The 15,903-nt window shown below is 40.1% G+C and overlaps 1 protein-coding gene across 6 annotated transcripts in view; it reads left to right on the top strand.

Annotated features, from left to right (window-relative positions):
• Positions 1-15,903, top strand: part of slc20a2 (solute carrier family 20 member 2) — a 46,413-nt gene that overhangs the window by 14,777 nt on the left and 15,733 nt on the right. For 5 of the 6 annotated variants that reach the window (XM_085367465.1, XM_085367459.1, XM_085367460.1 and 2 more), the window contains exon 2: positions 14,023-14,605. In XM_085367465.1, the coding sequence (XP_085223591.1) occupies positions 14,317-14,605 (289 nt within the window). In that variant the 5' untranslated portion in view covers positions 14,023-14,316. Of the gene's footprint in view, positions 1-4,242; positions 4,992-14,022; positions 14,606-15,903 lie in introns of those variants that run through there. The other variant, XM_085367462.1, reaches the window with a different exon arrangement.

The raw sequence follows: 15,903 nt of genomic DNA, 5'->3' as shown, positions 1-15,903 counted from the left end.
ACAAAAACACAAAATTTGTTCCAATTTCTTTAGACGAATCTATGAAAAATGCAAAAGATAGCAAAGACTTGACACAGGACCTGGCAGGTGTATCTGACTCTTCAGTTGCTCCATCTGGTGTTCACTGAAGCCTCTTCAGAAAATGGTCTTGGTGGAAGGGTCGCTATCAAGAAGGCATCCCTAAAGAAGGGAGAGAAAAGGTTGAGGTATCCCAAATTATGCAAGAACAAGACTGAAAATCAGTGGTGACAGGTCTTTCCAATGCGGCTCCAACAACATTCTCAAACAATGTTGTTGGAGATCTTGTCAAAATTTATGTTATGTACACATGAAAGTACCGTCAGATTTCGATACAACATGCAATAGCATGTGAAAAGCATCTGATTGACAGCAGCTTTATTTTCCAGCATGACAATGATCCCAAACACCCTTCCTTTGCAGTAAAGCACACCTGGATAGAAAAACACACAATGGTGCACTTTTAGCCATGGACTGGCCTCACCAGAGCTTGAACCTCTACATTTTTGAAGCACTGTGGGATCTTTTAAAGTCCTTCAAGAAGACTGGAGAACTATTAATGAAGACTAGTTTAACCCTTTAAAACCGGTCCGAGCGGGCACGCTCCGTTTTGCGTTAGGGCTGAACGATATATCGCATTTGCGATAATATCGCGACATGATCAAGTGCAATTTTCTAACCGCAAAGGCTGCGATTATACTCTGGACATGTCCAAATTCATGGGCTGCATCCTCCTGAGGCCGCATTTGTAGACCGATTACGTCACAGCGACGCGCCGAAGGCTGTCCAAATTACTACCATATCCCAGAATTCATAGCGCGGCCCAGCCAAACTCCAGTTTCCAACAATGGCGGCCGCTACTAAGTTTTAAAATTACTCATACTAATCTTTCTGGGTCACAAAATAAACTTTTAAAATATTTTCAGGCGAGAAAGTAGTTGTGTAAACATCGAATATCTGCTCGGTTTATCAAGATATCCCATATTTGCAAAAGTGCTTCGACGTTTTCAGAGGCGTCTGCTACCCACCAGCTCGACAGCTAGCCGGGAGCTCGAGGGTTACTGATGCGGCCGAGAACGGCACAACTCCCGGCACATCATTTTCAGATCACCGCGGAGTTTCTCTGCTCGGGTTAAACGTAATATATAAGTCACTTAGACAACCTAAAAATGTTATTGTTGGGCTTTTTTCAGTGTTTTGTTTGTTCGTGAGTAAATCGGTTTGGCTGAGATTAAAGTTATTAGATTAGATAAAATAAAACTTTATTAATCCCCCGGGTGGGTTCCTCCTTGGTTTTCACACAGCTGACTAAACGTCAAACAGAAAACTTATTAAACAGAAGTATGAGACAGTCGAGAATTTACGCCAGTGTCTGGTTATATTTTAGATAGCAAGAAGCAGACGGCCGAGTTTATTAAACTCCACCGAGACAGCGGTGACGCTAATCAGAACTAGCCTTCTGATTAGCTAATCAGAAGGCTAGACCGTCCAATTTCACGCCTTTAAATTTTAAAGGCGTGTGTGTGTGTGTGTGTGTGTGTGTTTATACAATTGCTATTATGTTTGCACTTTATGTGTAATGTTACTGACTGCAGAGATCAGTAAGATGTGTGTATTTTTTATTTATTAGTTTTATTTATTTAATATTATTTTTTAATTGAATGACTGTCTAGTAGTTCACAGATGTCGAAAAACTGAGTGTGGTAAAGCCACTGATTTTGTTTATGTATATTTCTGCAATCTGCACATTGTACTGACTTTCATTTTAATGTTTACACCAGGGTTCCTTGTCAGCACTTTATGCTCAGATGTTTGTAAGCTAAAAATAAACTATTGTGTATGTTCAAATATACTGTTGTGATTGAAGAAGTTAAATAAAAATGTCAGTCATCAATTCATGCATCACCTCATGTCATCATAACAGAGGTCTGTCTTCCAGGAAAGAACAGTTTAAAATTAATGTAATATAGTATTGGCCATACTATATGATGTATTGCTTGTCTTTGTTTAATAATACAGAAGACAAAGACCTTAAAAAATAATCGCATATCGCATCGCAATCGCAATATTGGGGCAAAAAATCGCAATTAGATTATTTTCCATAATCGTTCAGCCCTATTTTGCGTAACTATTTTTAAATCTCTGTAGAACTGGAACCACTTAAGGTAGCGCAATATTTTTTTTTTGCATATGAAACCGGAGGAGTTGTACTTACATGTTATGCCATTAGCTTGTCCTAGGTCATGGTTTCCTTCCACATATAGCTTTGCAAAAATTGCATATAAAGCACTGGCAGCAACAAAAACATAATATATTCCACGCTTTGCCGATCCGATCAGCTGTTCATAACACTTCCTAGGTTGGAATAGACACCAGCGCGAACTACTGTATGTCCGCCATTACCTGCCCGAAACCGAAGTGACGTCATCTTCGTGGAAAAAGTAGTTTTTTACCTTCAGGGCCTTATAAGCCTTTGCTGGTGTTTTTAAAAGTCATGTTTGACTTTTCTGAATAGTTTCTGGGATGCTTAGGACTCAAATTGCACTGCTGGAAATAGTTTATTGTGATGCACATGCAGTTTTTTTTGCAAATTTGCATTACAATATTTATTTTAGTTTTTCCTGCAGTATATAAAAATTGGTGTTTCTCAAAAATGAATTTTGTATTTACAGTTTTTAGGAATAAACCTCTTAAATTTCTCTAAATAGAGATATATATTAAAAAAACAAAACAAAAACGATTTTCAATTTTTTTTTTTGCAGTTTATTGCACTTTTTTGCAATTTATGTAGTTTCTATTGATTTAATGCAGACATATTATTAAAATTTGGGCTATAATGGTTGTATTGATGTATAGCAACTTGAAATGCTCCCAAAAATGGCACTACAGCATGTAAAAATATAAAGATAAGCTCTGGCGGACTTGGTTCTATGGTAGGTCTTAAAGGGTTAAGAAAGCCTGCCTTGGAAAGTTCAGACAGTGTCAAGGGATAATGTTAGTCATACTTAATATTAACTTTCAAGGTTGATAGAATTGTAGAAACTCTGTTTTTGTCTTATTTATTGTATTTCTATGTATGTTTGGACATGTTTCAATAATTCACTGCACCTGTTTCCAATTTTCCTGGCAAAATATAGAGGAACGAAGGGGGACTAAAGACCTTTGCACAGAACTGTATGTTCCTATTTACACCTGGTATTAAAATACACCTTGAGATATCAGATTACAGTGGAAAGTGCTAAATAAGTGTAAATGACCACCCTGACTCATTTCAGCGCATGAAGTCCAAACACTTGCTGAAGTTGTCGCATATGACTACCTGGTGTATAAACTACAAATGCATCGTCAACATGGACATAAGAAGAAAAGATGTCCCGAGAAAGGACATGGTGGTCCTTCATCTTGTCCTCTACCCTTTTTGCAACCTGTGAATGACTTTGCCCTGTCATTCTCCTCATACATGTATATTGGTCCTTGAAACATTGTGCTAGCACTCGCTAAAATATAATCTGTTTCTTCACTGGTGACAGATGCATGTAACAATGGTGCACTGGACCCTTTGACATTAATGAGATCCAAACACAAGTGGCACAGGTTTAAATGACGATGTGCCTCTGCTGTCCACTTGTGATCCAGTCACCCCGTACATATTTTAAAACCAAGTGCAAAAAGAGGTCTGTCAGACCTCTTTAGCATGCACCTCATCTCTGCTCGATGGTTGTGGGTTGAGACTACAGCCATTAGCTAGAGGATAGGCCGCCCAATGTTCAGAAAATGTTCCTGGTTGCATTGCGGGAAACCTAAATACCAAAGTTTGACATTGAAGAAATGTGTGGAGAATCTTTGGTTCTGCTGTAAGAATTTTGGCACTTTAAAAAAAAGGCTTATCAGCATTTAAAATGGCTCTATGTGCTAAATCGTTGGAGTAATCTTTTTGTGGTACATTTTGCAGCGGATATCCACATTCAATTGAGGTTAAAGGTTAACTCTGAGGGATTTATTACTATTGACTTTTTGTTGTTCGTGGCAACGCTGTGTTAATGTCACAAAATCCATTCATGAGTCATCTTTGCTGTGTGTTGAATGCCCCATAAAAGCAGTCCCCCTTTCAACAAAATACTTTACTGTAACCGAGTTTTAACCAACGCAGCTGCATTAATGCATCTTTAACTTATATTTGAAACGATGATAGGAACTCGATGCTGTCAGGTTTTATGTAATAGTGAAATAAAGAGAAAATGAACATATTTTTAGAAACAAAGTTAAGAGGGGATTTTATTTCAAAGCAGTCTATCTTGAGACTTTAGTCATTGTGCAGAGATAGCAGAATCTCTACAAAAGTAAATCTAGCAAAAATCTCTACTGGAGACTATTTATTTAGCTGTGTGCTCGCATAAATTTTTGACAGATTGCCTGTGTGTTTCCATCAGAAGCAATCTGAAGAGTTATTCACTTCTTAACAACCGGACTTAGTGCTGCAATGCGGGGAGAAAATAAATAGACTTAGTGAGAGGATTTATGAAAGTGTGTGTGTGTGTGTGTGTCTGGTGAACCTTTTGAAGATGGTGCTGAGAGCGACATGCGCTGTTGTTGTCATTCTTAAGCGACCCCCCTCCTGCCCATCAACGCTGACTGATCATAGGACTGTAGCATGTGTGTGTGTATGTGTGCGTGTTTGGGTTCTAAGAGACAGCGCCTCCCTGCTGCGAAGTACAGAGTCAGAGGCAGCAGGTGCAGCTGACGCAGATTGGCTTTTAGCAGGCAGGGCCAGTTTGGGGGACAGAAAGGGAGAGAATGAGCTGAGAGGCGATAGAAGAGAAAGCTCAAACAAATACAACATCAGACCTTTGAACAGAACTGGATAGATGAGGTCACCGTGTTTTTAGCCCTTGGACAGTATGTGAGGAGGAAGGGAACAGGACCCAGAGTGTGCTGTGGAGGCATCTGACTTATTCTTGGCTTCAATGGCGCATGTGAGTAATGATTAAAAAAAACAAAGAAAAAAATCCACACAAAAGATTTTGTGAAGGTTAAAAGAGAAACTTTTTAGGAAGCAGGTAGTTTATTGTCGAGCCAAATCTCCAATAAGTTTAGAACAAAAACCTTGCTGGTCGTAGCCAATTAGAGTTTGTTTCCCTGTAAAATCATCTCAAGTATAGGATTTTTCTTGCCATTCTTCTTGTTTAATTATCAGTGACGTGTTGAGGAACTGCTGAAGAGATGCGAACTCTGCGGCTTTGCATTTAGTCGCCTACATCAGCTCTGGCCTGGGCTCTTCATTGTGTCGACGAGAGCCCCTATCTCTGCCCGCACAAGTCAAGTGACATAAAGACGCACTGTTCGGCGTGTCTTTGAAAGGAACAATTGTGGCAGAGAGAGAAAGGCAGAGAAAGTGATGGGTGGGCTCCAGCCAAATAATGGTGCTGAAATGCTGTGCGCTCTTGTGTGATAGGCTTCTGTATTACAAAGAAAAGTAGTCCTGTCTTAGTTCATTTCATTATACTGATTATTCTGCAATAACAACCGCTAGAGATGACAGTGTGCGTTCATCTGTGCATCGTTTTCTAGTATGTGTGCATAATAATAATATTATTATTATTATTATTATATGAATCGGTCTGCTACTTGCGTTGGGATCAGAGTGATGAAGGAGAGGGAAGTGCTCTGAATGCCCTTCATCTGTCCGAATGCTTTTCCCTGGCTGTAAAACACATCCACGCAGGTTCAGCTCCTCTTCTTCTCCCCCCCCCATTGCTGGCTGTCCTCCTCCACAGACATTGGCCGCCTCCCCCCTGTCTGTCCATCCTCTCTGCACTCAGATAACCAGTCAGTGGTACACCTCTTCTTCTACGACATTTGTCATTGGTTGATGTGTGCTGTGAATGCAGATAAATTCCTTTAAGAGGCAGTCTAGACTCAGCTGGCTGTGCTGCTCGCTCTCTCTCTCTCTCTCTTTATCTCCCTCGCTCTTGGTGGTTAGCTCGCGCCGTCCTCTCTCCTGCAACACCACCACAACCTGCCGATTCCTCAGTAAACCTCTTCTGCTCCTTCTCTTCCCCTCTCCTCGTTCATCATCAGTTTTCTTCCCGTCTCTCTGCGTAATTTTATTTCTGATCAATCACTCGCCACTCTATTTCCCAGTCTGTTTTCTTTTCCATACTGCCATTTCCCTCTGTCCCCCTCTACCTCCCCTCAAAAAATACATTTCGTCTTTGACGTTTATTCATTTCCACCACTGTCCCATCTCCTCTTGATGTGAAGTGTCATGAAGGTGAGTGGTGCTGTTTTAAAGGATTTGATCTTTCTGTACTTGGCTTCCTGTTTCTCATAGTTTTGTGTTATTAAATATAATCTCTCTCCGTCTCTTAACTTACTGAGCCATCTGGTAGATGCGAGCATCCGGTGTCCTTGAAGGCACTGCAGTTGCGTATGCTTCAGGTATAACAATTAGCCGGCTAGTAGGATGCTGCTGTGAGTCATCATCTTGACACTAGATGTATGTTCTAGTTCTGTTTCTTTCAGCATGTGCCTAGACAGGATGAGAGGAAGGGGAGGGGGCTGAATCAGTGTGAGGATAGAGGAGCCGCGTGTCAATGCAGACTGTAGCTCGTGACACAGTGTTTTGCACCAGCTGTGGCTGTGGTGCATTGGCATCTCCGGCGGATTAATGATCACTGTTCAGCAGTGATAACAAACAGTTAAACTAATCACTGGAAGTAGTTTGCACAGAGGCTTCGTGTTACAGTCCATGGCACACAACACGTGCAGCTATTGAATAGAAACCCACTGTACACCTGCAAATGTAAGATTAGGTGTCAAGAATTGATAGAGGCCAAGAAGTGGAGCGAAGCGAGAGTGAATTGGCATCTAGCCTCCCCAAGAATGATGCTGCTGCTCTGTAATTGCTGGACTGGTTTAAAAAAAACATTCCAGAAAAAAACATTTTCAGGTTTAAATGTTTCTACTTTGCTTAATTTCTTCTGCACAGACAACACGAAGACCCACTTTAGCCTTGTTTGCCCATGTTGTGTCATTTCTGAGTTTGTGCATGTGTGTCTGTGTCAGTGCTCTCATTATGGATACTGTTTGGCAACCCACATCCACAGGAAGAAAATGAGTCTGCCAGAAATAATCCTCAAGAGCAGGTTGCTTTACGGAGTCACTTTCCAGTGTTTTTATTTAGGGTTGCTTTCTTAGGTACTCTTGGCGCACCGTTGCTGTGCAAGGCCGTGGTTTGCTCTTTGGGAACAATTACACAGTCGCTCAAAGATAAAACCTCAAACTGTTAGCGGACAAACAAGGAAGGCCCACAATTTACAAGCAGATTGTGGAAATAAAGGTTAAACAGACGATTGAAATGCAGAACTGGTGGTGTTTATAATAAGATGTGGAGTGTGGGGTTTATTTTTTTAAAGAACATTTTACCTTGATATTTAAAAATTCTATTAATTTCCAATTTTCCATGTTCAGGAGGAACTGCCGGTTCATCTCCTTGGACTGACCCTGGATCCAGAAAAATATCTGAGCTCTTATTAGTTTGTGATGTATTTTTGAAAATTAAGGCAGTGTCTCCAAATGTACCAATGTCCTTGTTATTTCAGTTTCATTTATTCTTCAAGCGTATGAAAGTGTTGCAGGGGTTAGCACTGTAGCTAACTGTTCAGTTCATTTCCACCATCAGGGCAGGGTCTTTGTGTGGGGAGTTTTTCTGTGTTTGTGTGGGTTCTCTGGCTTTAGTTAGTGGAGTTAGGTTAATTGGTAATTCTAAATTGCCCTTAGGTAAATGTGAGTGTGGGTGACCATAAACTAGGCTTAAGTATGGCCATGTACCAACTGGAAACATTTTGATGCAAAAAATTATAAAATTTCAACAGACAAAACAAACAAAATGAAGGTATTATACATATGATATAGGGCTGTGCGATATGACCAAAATCTCATATCCCGATATAAGAATTCTATCGTCCGATAACGATATAAATCACAAAAATGTAACATTTTCTGTAAATTCTGTGAATCTCGGGCAGCTCGACTTGCGGGAAGTGTTTCCAGCTGCGCGTCATGTAGCTGCAGTCGAGTGTTTTAACCGATGCATGAAACGATACACTTTTAGACATAAGTTGTAAAGGCCGCCGTTTTCTTTGCGTATTTATTACACGGCGTGCTGCGGGGAAAAGCCTGTTCTAACGTTTGAGTCTAAGGTTTCTTTTTTAGCACCTGGCGGCTCTTTTTTACTTCTCATCCTTAAATAATCTGCTCTTTCACGTGATTCAGTTTATTTTGAAAAGTCTCAACAGGATCTTGAGCTTTATTGTGAAAGGTTTATGTGGAACATAAACAAGCAGACACGCGATGCTGTTACCGTAGTTGTTGCTAATCACAACCATAAAAACAGGGCTTGTCAAATAAAATATAAGAGAAAGAGAGAACTTTAAGAAATTAATATAGCCACTACAGTGACCATCAAAACCATGAAAAAATATTGCCGTAAACAGTTTATTTTGCGACACCATGAAACAAACGATAGCGTAAAATGAAACGATAGACTGTTTTATATCGTCATCGGATATATATCGTTATATCGAACAGCCCTAATATGATACAACATCCTTTGTGGAAATGGTGCCTGTTAATCGACTCTTCATACTCATCTGAAACTATTCAGGGCCACTGTATCCAGAATTTTCCCTTATAATTCCAGCATTTCTCAGGCACATTAATCGTGACCTGAATATTGCTCTTGCTCTTAAAAAGTCTATCAAAGTCACCTCAGTCATCCCTGGTGGTCTCAGGATCAGCACCTTGGAGAGTGGCAGCGGCACAGTTTTTAAAGGTTGTAAATGATTCACCTGAGCTGTGTTGGAAACGGGATGCTTCATTTCGGCAGATAAAATCACATCATATAAATATGACCTGGACTTCCAAGTTTTTGTTGTTTTTTTTAACCGACTCAGTGTTTTTACCGAAATGGCACCTATGCATTAGTTTCCTTAACAAAGCGGGTCAGACTCCTTCCTGTGTGCACCTTATCTCAAACATTTCTTCTAAGTTGTTTGAACAGTTACGTGATTTCCTCTCTCTGCTGCCAATTTTCAAATTAAATTTTGTATGCTACTGTTTCATCACCTGATTACTTACCTGCATCCCAACGACCTGCAAAATAGAAACATCACGGAGTTCATTCTTATCCAGGTAGCAAAAAGCAATTGCAATTATATTTGCAGTGCATCAATTTGCATTGTGGTTCTGCTCCGTCCTTGCTTCTATTTTATTCTGCTAACACTGAGCGCATCTTTTACATGAATTATTCATTGATTGTTACAAGTGAATTACAGAAGGGCCGCTCTTGGTAAATGGCAATAAAATGGAAAGATAATAGGTTGTATGACACACCATGCAACGGTTCTTATTTTGCTTTCAGGCAAAAACTGTAAAGATTCATTCTGAAGGTCATGTAGCCAGACAGTCCATTTAGCTTGAATCACACACATGAATATGAAACTGAATCTCTTTGCTAAATGGCTGGATCCAAATCAGTGCATACTCCAGGTCGTGGTAGGATTATTGAGTTGTGTTCAAGGACGTACTCAATAAAATTATGACCAGCTGACCTAGAGATCACACCCGCGCTCAAATCACTTTCTTATCTTTCTTCCATGTCACCCTAAGGCACAGGACGTTCAGTCTGCTTTTGCTGCAGATGTGTTTGGCTGCACATCTCTTCTGAGCATTGCCTGGTTCTGTGTGTTGCTGGACGCTCGTGTTTGACTGTGGTGTGTGATGTGGTCGTCTTGTGGCAGCAGTGCTCCCCGGAATAAACATTTACACAGTCTCTTGTTAGTCCTTCAGACTTTGCCAGAGTCAATACATTGACTGCAGAAAACATTTTTAGAGAGCGCTACTCAATGGCATGAAACAAGCCGCCACACATGGATTCTTTAACTTATTCAATAAAGATTCGGTGAGAAATCAGTTTAGGGTAGCTTTTCATATTGGTGCGGCCTTTATTAAACTGCCTTTTATTATGAATTGACATAATTACAAGCAGCAGATATGAGTCGGGAAGCAATTAAGTAATCAGAGATAAAATCATGCCCCGCCTTATATTGTCTTTTTTATCGTTCATCATTAATTTTCATTCGTTATGGCGATGGACACAAGTTCACGAGCTTGGTTTCTTTAACTTTTTAATTCATTCAATTCAGTTTTATTTATACAGCGCCAAATCACAACAACAGTCACTTCAAGGCACTTTATATTGTAAGGTAGATCCTACAATAATACATAAAAATTTGGCCAAGAGGCACTGAACTTGTGCTCAGATGTGTTTCTCTCACTGGAGAGGATTTCACCTCGGGGGTCAGTACATCATCAAGTCATTGTTTACTCATTCTGTTTGAGATTTGGCAGCGTCTGAGCTCTCCTCACCTTCACTTCTGTGATTTTACTGTGAGAAAACCAAGAAATGCGTCCACTTATTTTTCAAATCAGCAGCAACGTAATCATTTTTAGTGTCACTAATGGATCCCTATTCCAGGAGGTCTTGATCAAAAGACAAATTATCATGTTTTTATGTGTTTGTTGTGGTTCTGCAAAGGATAAAGGCTAAGAGTGCGTGACACCGACTGTTCCAGATGGAGTTCTCGGTCGGGAGGAGGGAGCCATAACTGGCCACAGGCTATTTAGAAAGGAGCTGCTTGCCCCCCACGCGAGGAGAATGCAGTCGGTTTATGCCAAGAGCTGTTTACATTTAATGCTTCCCCATAAAAGAACCCCCCCCCCTTCCCACTGGTTTAACCATAGAAGGAAGTAGGCTGTCATTGGTCCCCATGAAGATACAAACTTAAAAACCCAAGCAAAGTCATTTGCGGCATAGAGGCCTCTTAAAGACCACTGGAGGCTTCGTAGTAGGTGGCCTCATCATCTGATTTTAAAGCATGTCACTGTTGTTGTTGTGTTGTGTGTAAGCCTTGGGGAACAGTGGTGAGGTTTTAGTGGATGCGATCGGCTTTTAAACAGGTAAACATGGTAAATGGCCTGTATTTGTATAGCGCTTTTCTAGTCCCTAAGGACCCCAAAGCGCTTTACACAACCTGTCATCCACCCATTCACACACTGGTGATGGCAAGCTACATTGTAGCCACAGCCACCCTGGGGCGCACTGACAGAGGCGAGGCTGCCGGACACTGGCGCCACCGGGCCCTCTGACCACCACCAGTAGGCAACAGGTGAAGTGTCTTGCCCAAGGACACAATGACCGAGACTGTGCAAGCCGGGGCTCGAACCGGCAACCTTCCGATTACAAGGCGAACTCCCAACTCTTGAGCCACGATCGCCCCTTCTTCAGCACCTGATCATCCACAAACAAAAATTATTTTTAAATGACTTTAGTAGTGTAACGAATCCAATTATTGAAATACAGCAAAAAAAAAAACAGAAGAGAGAAAAAATGAAACCATTCCAGACTGTTTGAGGTTAACTGTGAAACACCCCCCCCCCCCCCCCCCCCCCCCCCCAGAACAATACTTTTTAAATTTAGAGAGAAATTAGGAAATAGGGGCTTAATAGTTTTATTTTATAGTTATTCACATCAGAAACGAAGAGTCTTGTAAGTCCCCTCAAGAAATGTATCCCACCTCGAGCAGCAGTAGAACATCAGCGCAGATGCTGTTGCTGCATTGCAGTCTTAACTTAAACGCACCACGTTTTTCTTTTTTGCACTGCACCAGAGCATTTGGTTCTGTTTGAAGTCATTCACAGGTTGCAAAAAGGGTAGAGGACAAGATGAAGGACCACCATGTCCTTTCTCGGGACATCTTTTCTTCTTATGTCCATGTTGACGATGCATTTGTAGTTTATACACCAGGTAGTCATATGCGACAACTTCAGCAAGTGTTTGGACTTCATGCGCTGAAATGAGTCAGGGTGGTCATTTACACTTATTTAGCACTTTCCACTGTAATCTGATATCTCAAGGTGTATTTTAATACCAGGTGTAAATAGGAACATACAGTTCTGTGCAAAGGTCTTTAGTCCCCCTTCGTTCCTCTATATTTTGCCAGGAAAATTGGAAACAGGTGCAGTGAATTATTGAAACATGTCCAAACATACATAGAAATACAATAAATAAGACAAAAACAGAGTTTCTACAATTCTATCAACCTTGAAAGTTAATATTAAGTATGACTAACATTATCCCTTGACACTGTCTGAACTTTCCAAGGCAGGCTTTCTTAACCCTTTAAGACCTACCATAGAACCAAGTCCGCCAGAGCTTATCTTTATATTTTTACATGCTGTAGTGCCATTTTTGGGAGCATTTCAAGTTGCTATACATCAATACAACCATTATAGCCCAAATTTTAATAATATGTATGCATTAAATCAATAGAAACTACATAAATTGCAAAAAAGTGCAATAAACTGCAAAAAAAAAATTGAAAATCGTTTTTTGTTTTTGTTTTTTATATATATATCTCTATTTAGAGAAATTTAAGAGGTTTATTCCTAAAAACTGTAAATACAAAATTCATTTTTGAGAAACACCAATTTTTATATACTGCAGGAAAAACTAAAATAAATATTGTAATGCAAATTTGCAAAAAAAAACTGCATGTGCATCACAATAAACTATTTCCAGCAGTGCAATTTGAGTCCTAAGCATCCCAGAAACTATTCAGAAAAGTCAAACATGACTTTTAAAAACACCAGCAAAGGCTTATAAGGCCCTGAAGGTAAAAAACTACTTTTTCCACGAAGATGACGTCACTTCGGTTTCGGGCAGGTAATGGCGGACATACAGTAGTTCGCGCTGGTGTCTATTCCAACCTAGGAAGTGTTATGAACAGCTGATCGGATCGGCAAAGCGTGGAATATATTATGTTTTTGTTGCTGCCAGTGCTTTATATGCAATTTTTGCAAAGCTATATGTGGAAGGAAACCATGACTTAGGACAAGCTAATGGCATAACATGTAAGTACAACTCCTCCGGTTTCATATGCAAAAAAAAATATTGTGCTACCTTAATAGTTTTATTTTATAGTTATTCACATCAGAAACGAAGAGTCTTGTAAGTCCCCTCAAGAAATGTATCCCACCTCGAGCAGCAGTAGAACATCAGCGCAGATACTGTTGCTGCATTGCAGTCTTAACTTAAACGCACCACGTTTTTCTTTTTTGCACTGCACCAGAGCATTTGGTTCTGTTTGAACTTGTACTCCAAAGCTGGTTACAAAACTCGTGTACCTTTCAGTGTCGCCCGGCAAGCACAATTATAGTGACGCTGAGGCTAAAGGAGCACAGATTGGAAACCAGCTATAATGTAAATCTGGCAAGAAAACATCTACGGGGCTGCCACTGAAGCAACTTTATGACTAACATTTCTGTTTTAACATTTCATAGAATACTTAAAAATTCTCTGTTATCACTGTTGGCATCACTGGGTCGGATTAAAATAATAACAGATGGTGTGATTTTTCTTTTTTTGTGTGGTTGAACATTAAAACTAAGTAAATTATAAACTCCTATCTGAGATTGTCTGAATGTGTGGCAAAGGTTGTCAGCTGCCCTGGTGCGCGGGGATAAAATGATACTAGCCTTTCTAATGTTCGGAGCATTGCTCATGTCTCATTCTGGAAACGGTGATCTTTTTATAGTGTCAGTGCTGACATCAAACCCTCTGCACGATCTGATTTGATTCCTTTGAAGTGCAGACTGTGATTTCCTATTGTAGATATCTGAGATGTCCTCAGCTTTTCTCACTGGAGTGCACTGGAGTGCTATCATTGTTTCATCAAAGCCAGTTCTGCTTCATCATCATCTATCCCGAATCTTTCATTTATGTGTGTCTCCCCTCCCCTCTCTCCTAGTCCCACCCAGACTTCTTTGTTTTTGGTTTTCTGAGGAAGTCACGGGGAGGTGTTGTCAGGAGGTGTTGAAAAAGAGTAATCATAGCTTATGACACTAATCTGTTTCTGTCTCTCCTCTCTCTCTTTTCTCCGGCAGGTGAAAGAACGTGCAGACCGACTGTCTCACACTAAGCTATGGAATGCTCTCTGCTCCCACCATCACTAACCTCCAATCTTTGGACTGAGCTCCAAACGCTTAGTTAGCGGCTGTGCTTCTCCCCTCAGACTCTTTATAACCAGGGGACGAAGAGAAGGTGTGGGCTTACCAAGTCCTCCGCTAAAAACGCACAGAGCACTTCATCTTTTTTTTTCTTCTTCGTCTTTTTTTGTAGATATTTTAAGCAGGATTTTTGTTTCTTTGCATATTTTTCTCACCTGAAATCATATCAAGATGGATCTGGAGTCGTATCTGTGGATGGTGGTTATTGGCTTCATCATTGCCTTCGTCCTGGCATTTTCAGTCGGAGCTAATGATGTGGCCAATTCATTTGGCACAGCAGTGGGATCCGGCGTGGTCACTCTGAAGCAGGCCTGCATCCTGGCATCCATCTTCGAGACGCTGGGTTCAATGTTGCTCGGGGCCAAAGTGGGAGAGACGATTCGGAAGGGCATCATAGATGTCAGCCTCTACAATGACACGGTGCCCGTGCTCATGGCAGGCGAGGTCAGCGCCATGGTTGGTAAGTTGAATTTGCTCTTACATCCACTGAGTGACGCAGTTGCCGCTAATGTCTTAAGCCTCATTTTAGACATGCAAATCCTTATGTTTATCTGATGGACAGTTTTAGGCCATGCTGGAATAAGCACCAGAGTCAATTTGATGTAAAAGCCACAACAGCACTTCTACTAAATAGACCCAGTGATTGTTTTTTTTTTTTTTTTAAATTTGCAACCTGTCGCATGTCTGAATGAAGTTTGAAGTAACTTGAATGTGCAAAAAAAACTTGGATGTCGATGAAATTTAGGATTCATTATTTTATTTTATCCTTTACAAATCACATCAGACTTCATCAAAACTTGTAACAAACACGATTAGTGGAGAACATGCTTGACTTTTTGATGTTATAGCTGCTAAACAACTGTTAACAAACAGGAAACAACCATGAGACTGGAAATAAGAATAATAGTTGTCAGTAGCTCTGAAAACAGTCTGTAAATGCTTTTTATTAGAGATGCTTAAGTGTATTTTTCTTTTCTGTCTTCTAAGACTGTTAAAAGGCTTTTGAATGAGCCGCGATGGAAGAGAGACATTTGACTTTGTTGCCTCGGCGATTTTTTTTTTCCTGAAATTTTTTGACTCTTTAAAAGTTGATTCATTTGCTAATATTAGTTGTGATGCTAGTTGCAGCCAAGAGAAACTCCTGCGACTTCCACTCCATAGATGAAAAATGTGTTACCAAAGGTGCCCCCCTCCCCCCATCACTCCAGTGTTACTACTACAAGTTTCGATCCTTATCCAGCAAAGGGTCACGCAGAGCCAAAGATCTATTTTCAGCCATTCGGCCACATGATCAAGTATTCCTACAGCAGTTTTCCTGATGTCAACATCATCCTGTCCGTCTAGGATTACAACAACACATGCTTTTTCCTAGTAAAATAATAAATAAAAACTCTTTACATTAGAAATCTTTCTCACATGCCTAAAAGATTTGCACATTGCAGTAATATATGGTATATATTAAAGAGGAAATGCTTCAGTTTTTTTTTTGTCCCCATCACCTGTAAAGTTGTAAAATAAGAGAAAAATTAAAAAATTACTTTCCAACAGCCCAAAAGACAATTTTTTTAAAACTTCAACAATGTCTTATTTATTACCTCATATAAACTACTTTGATATGTATTGTTCAATATTTACCATGTCACAAATTAGGCCCTGCTAATCCTCCCGAAATCTGCTAAATCCATAGCTTAATGCAGACATAGACCTTTATAAAAGGCTTAGAAATGAATTTGAATTTAACAATAATGTTATATATAT

Source organism: Diplotaxodon limnothrissa, linkage group LG12, assembly GCF_057381915.1.
Source record: "Diplotaxodon limnothrissa isolate DT_005_m linkage group LG12, D_limnothrissa_male_GT1.1, whole genome shotgun sequence".
In the NCBI taxonomy this organism is placed as follows: Eukaryota; Metazoa; Chordata; class Actinopteri; order Cichliformes; family Cichlidae; genus Diplotaxodon; species Diplotaxodon limnothrissa.
Note: the sequence above shows the minus strand (reverse complement) of the source record. Positions and strands in the feature narration are given on the sequence as shown.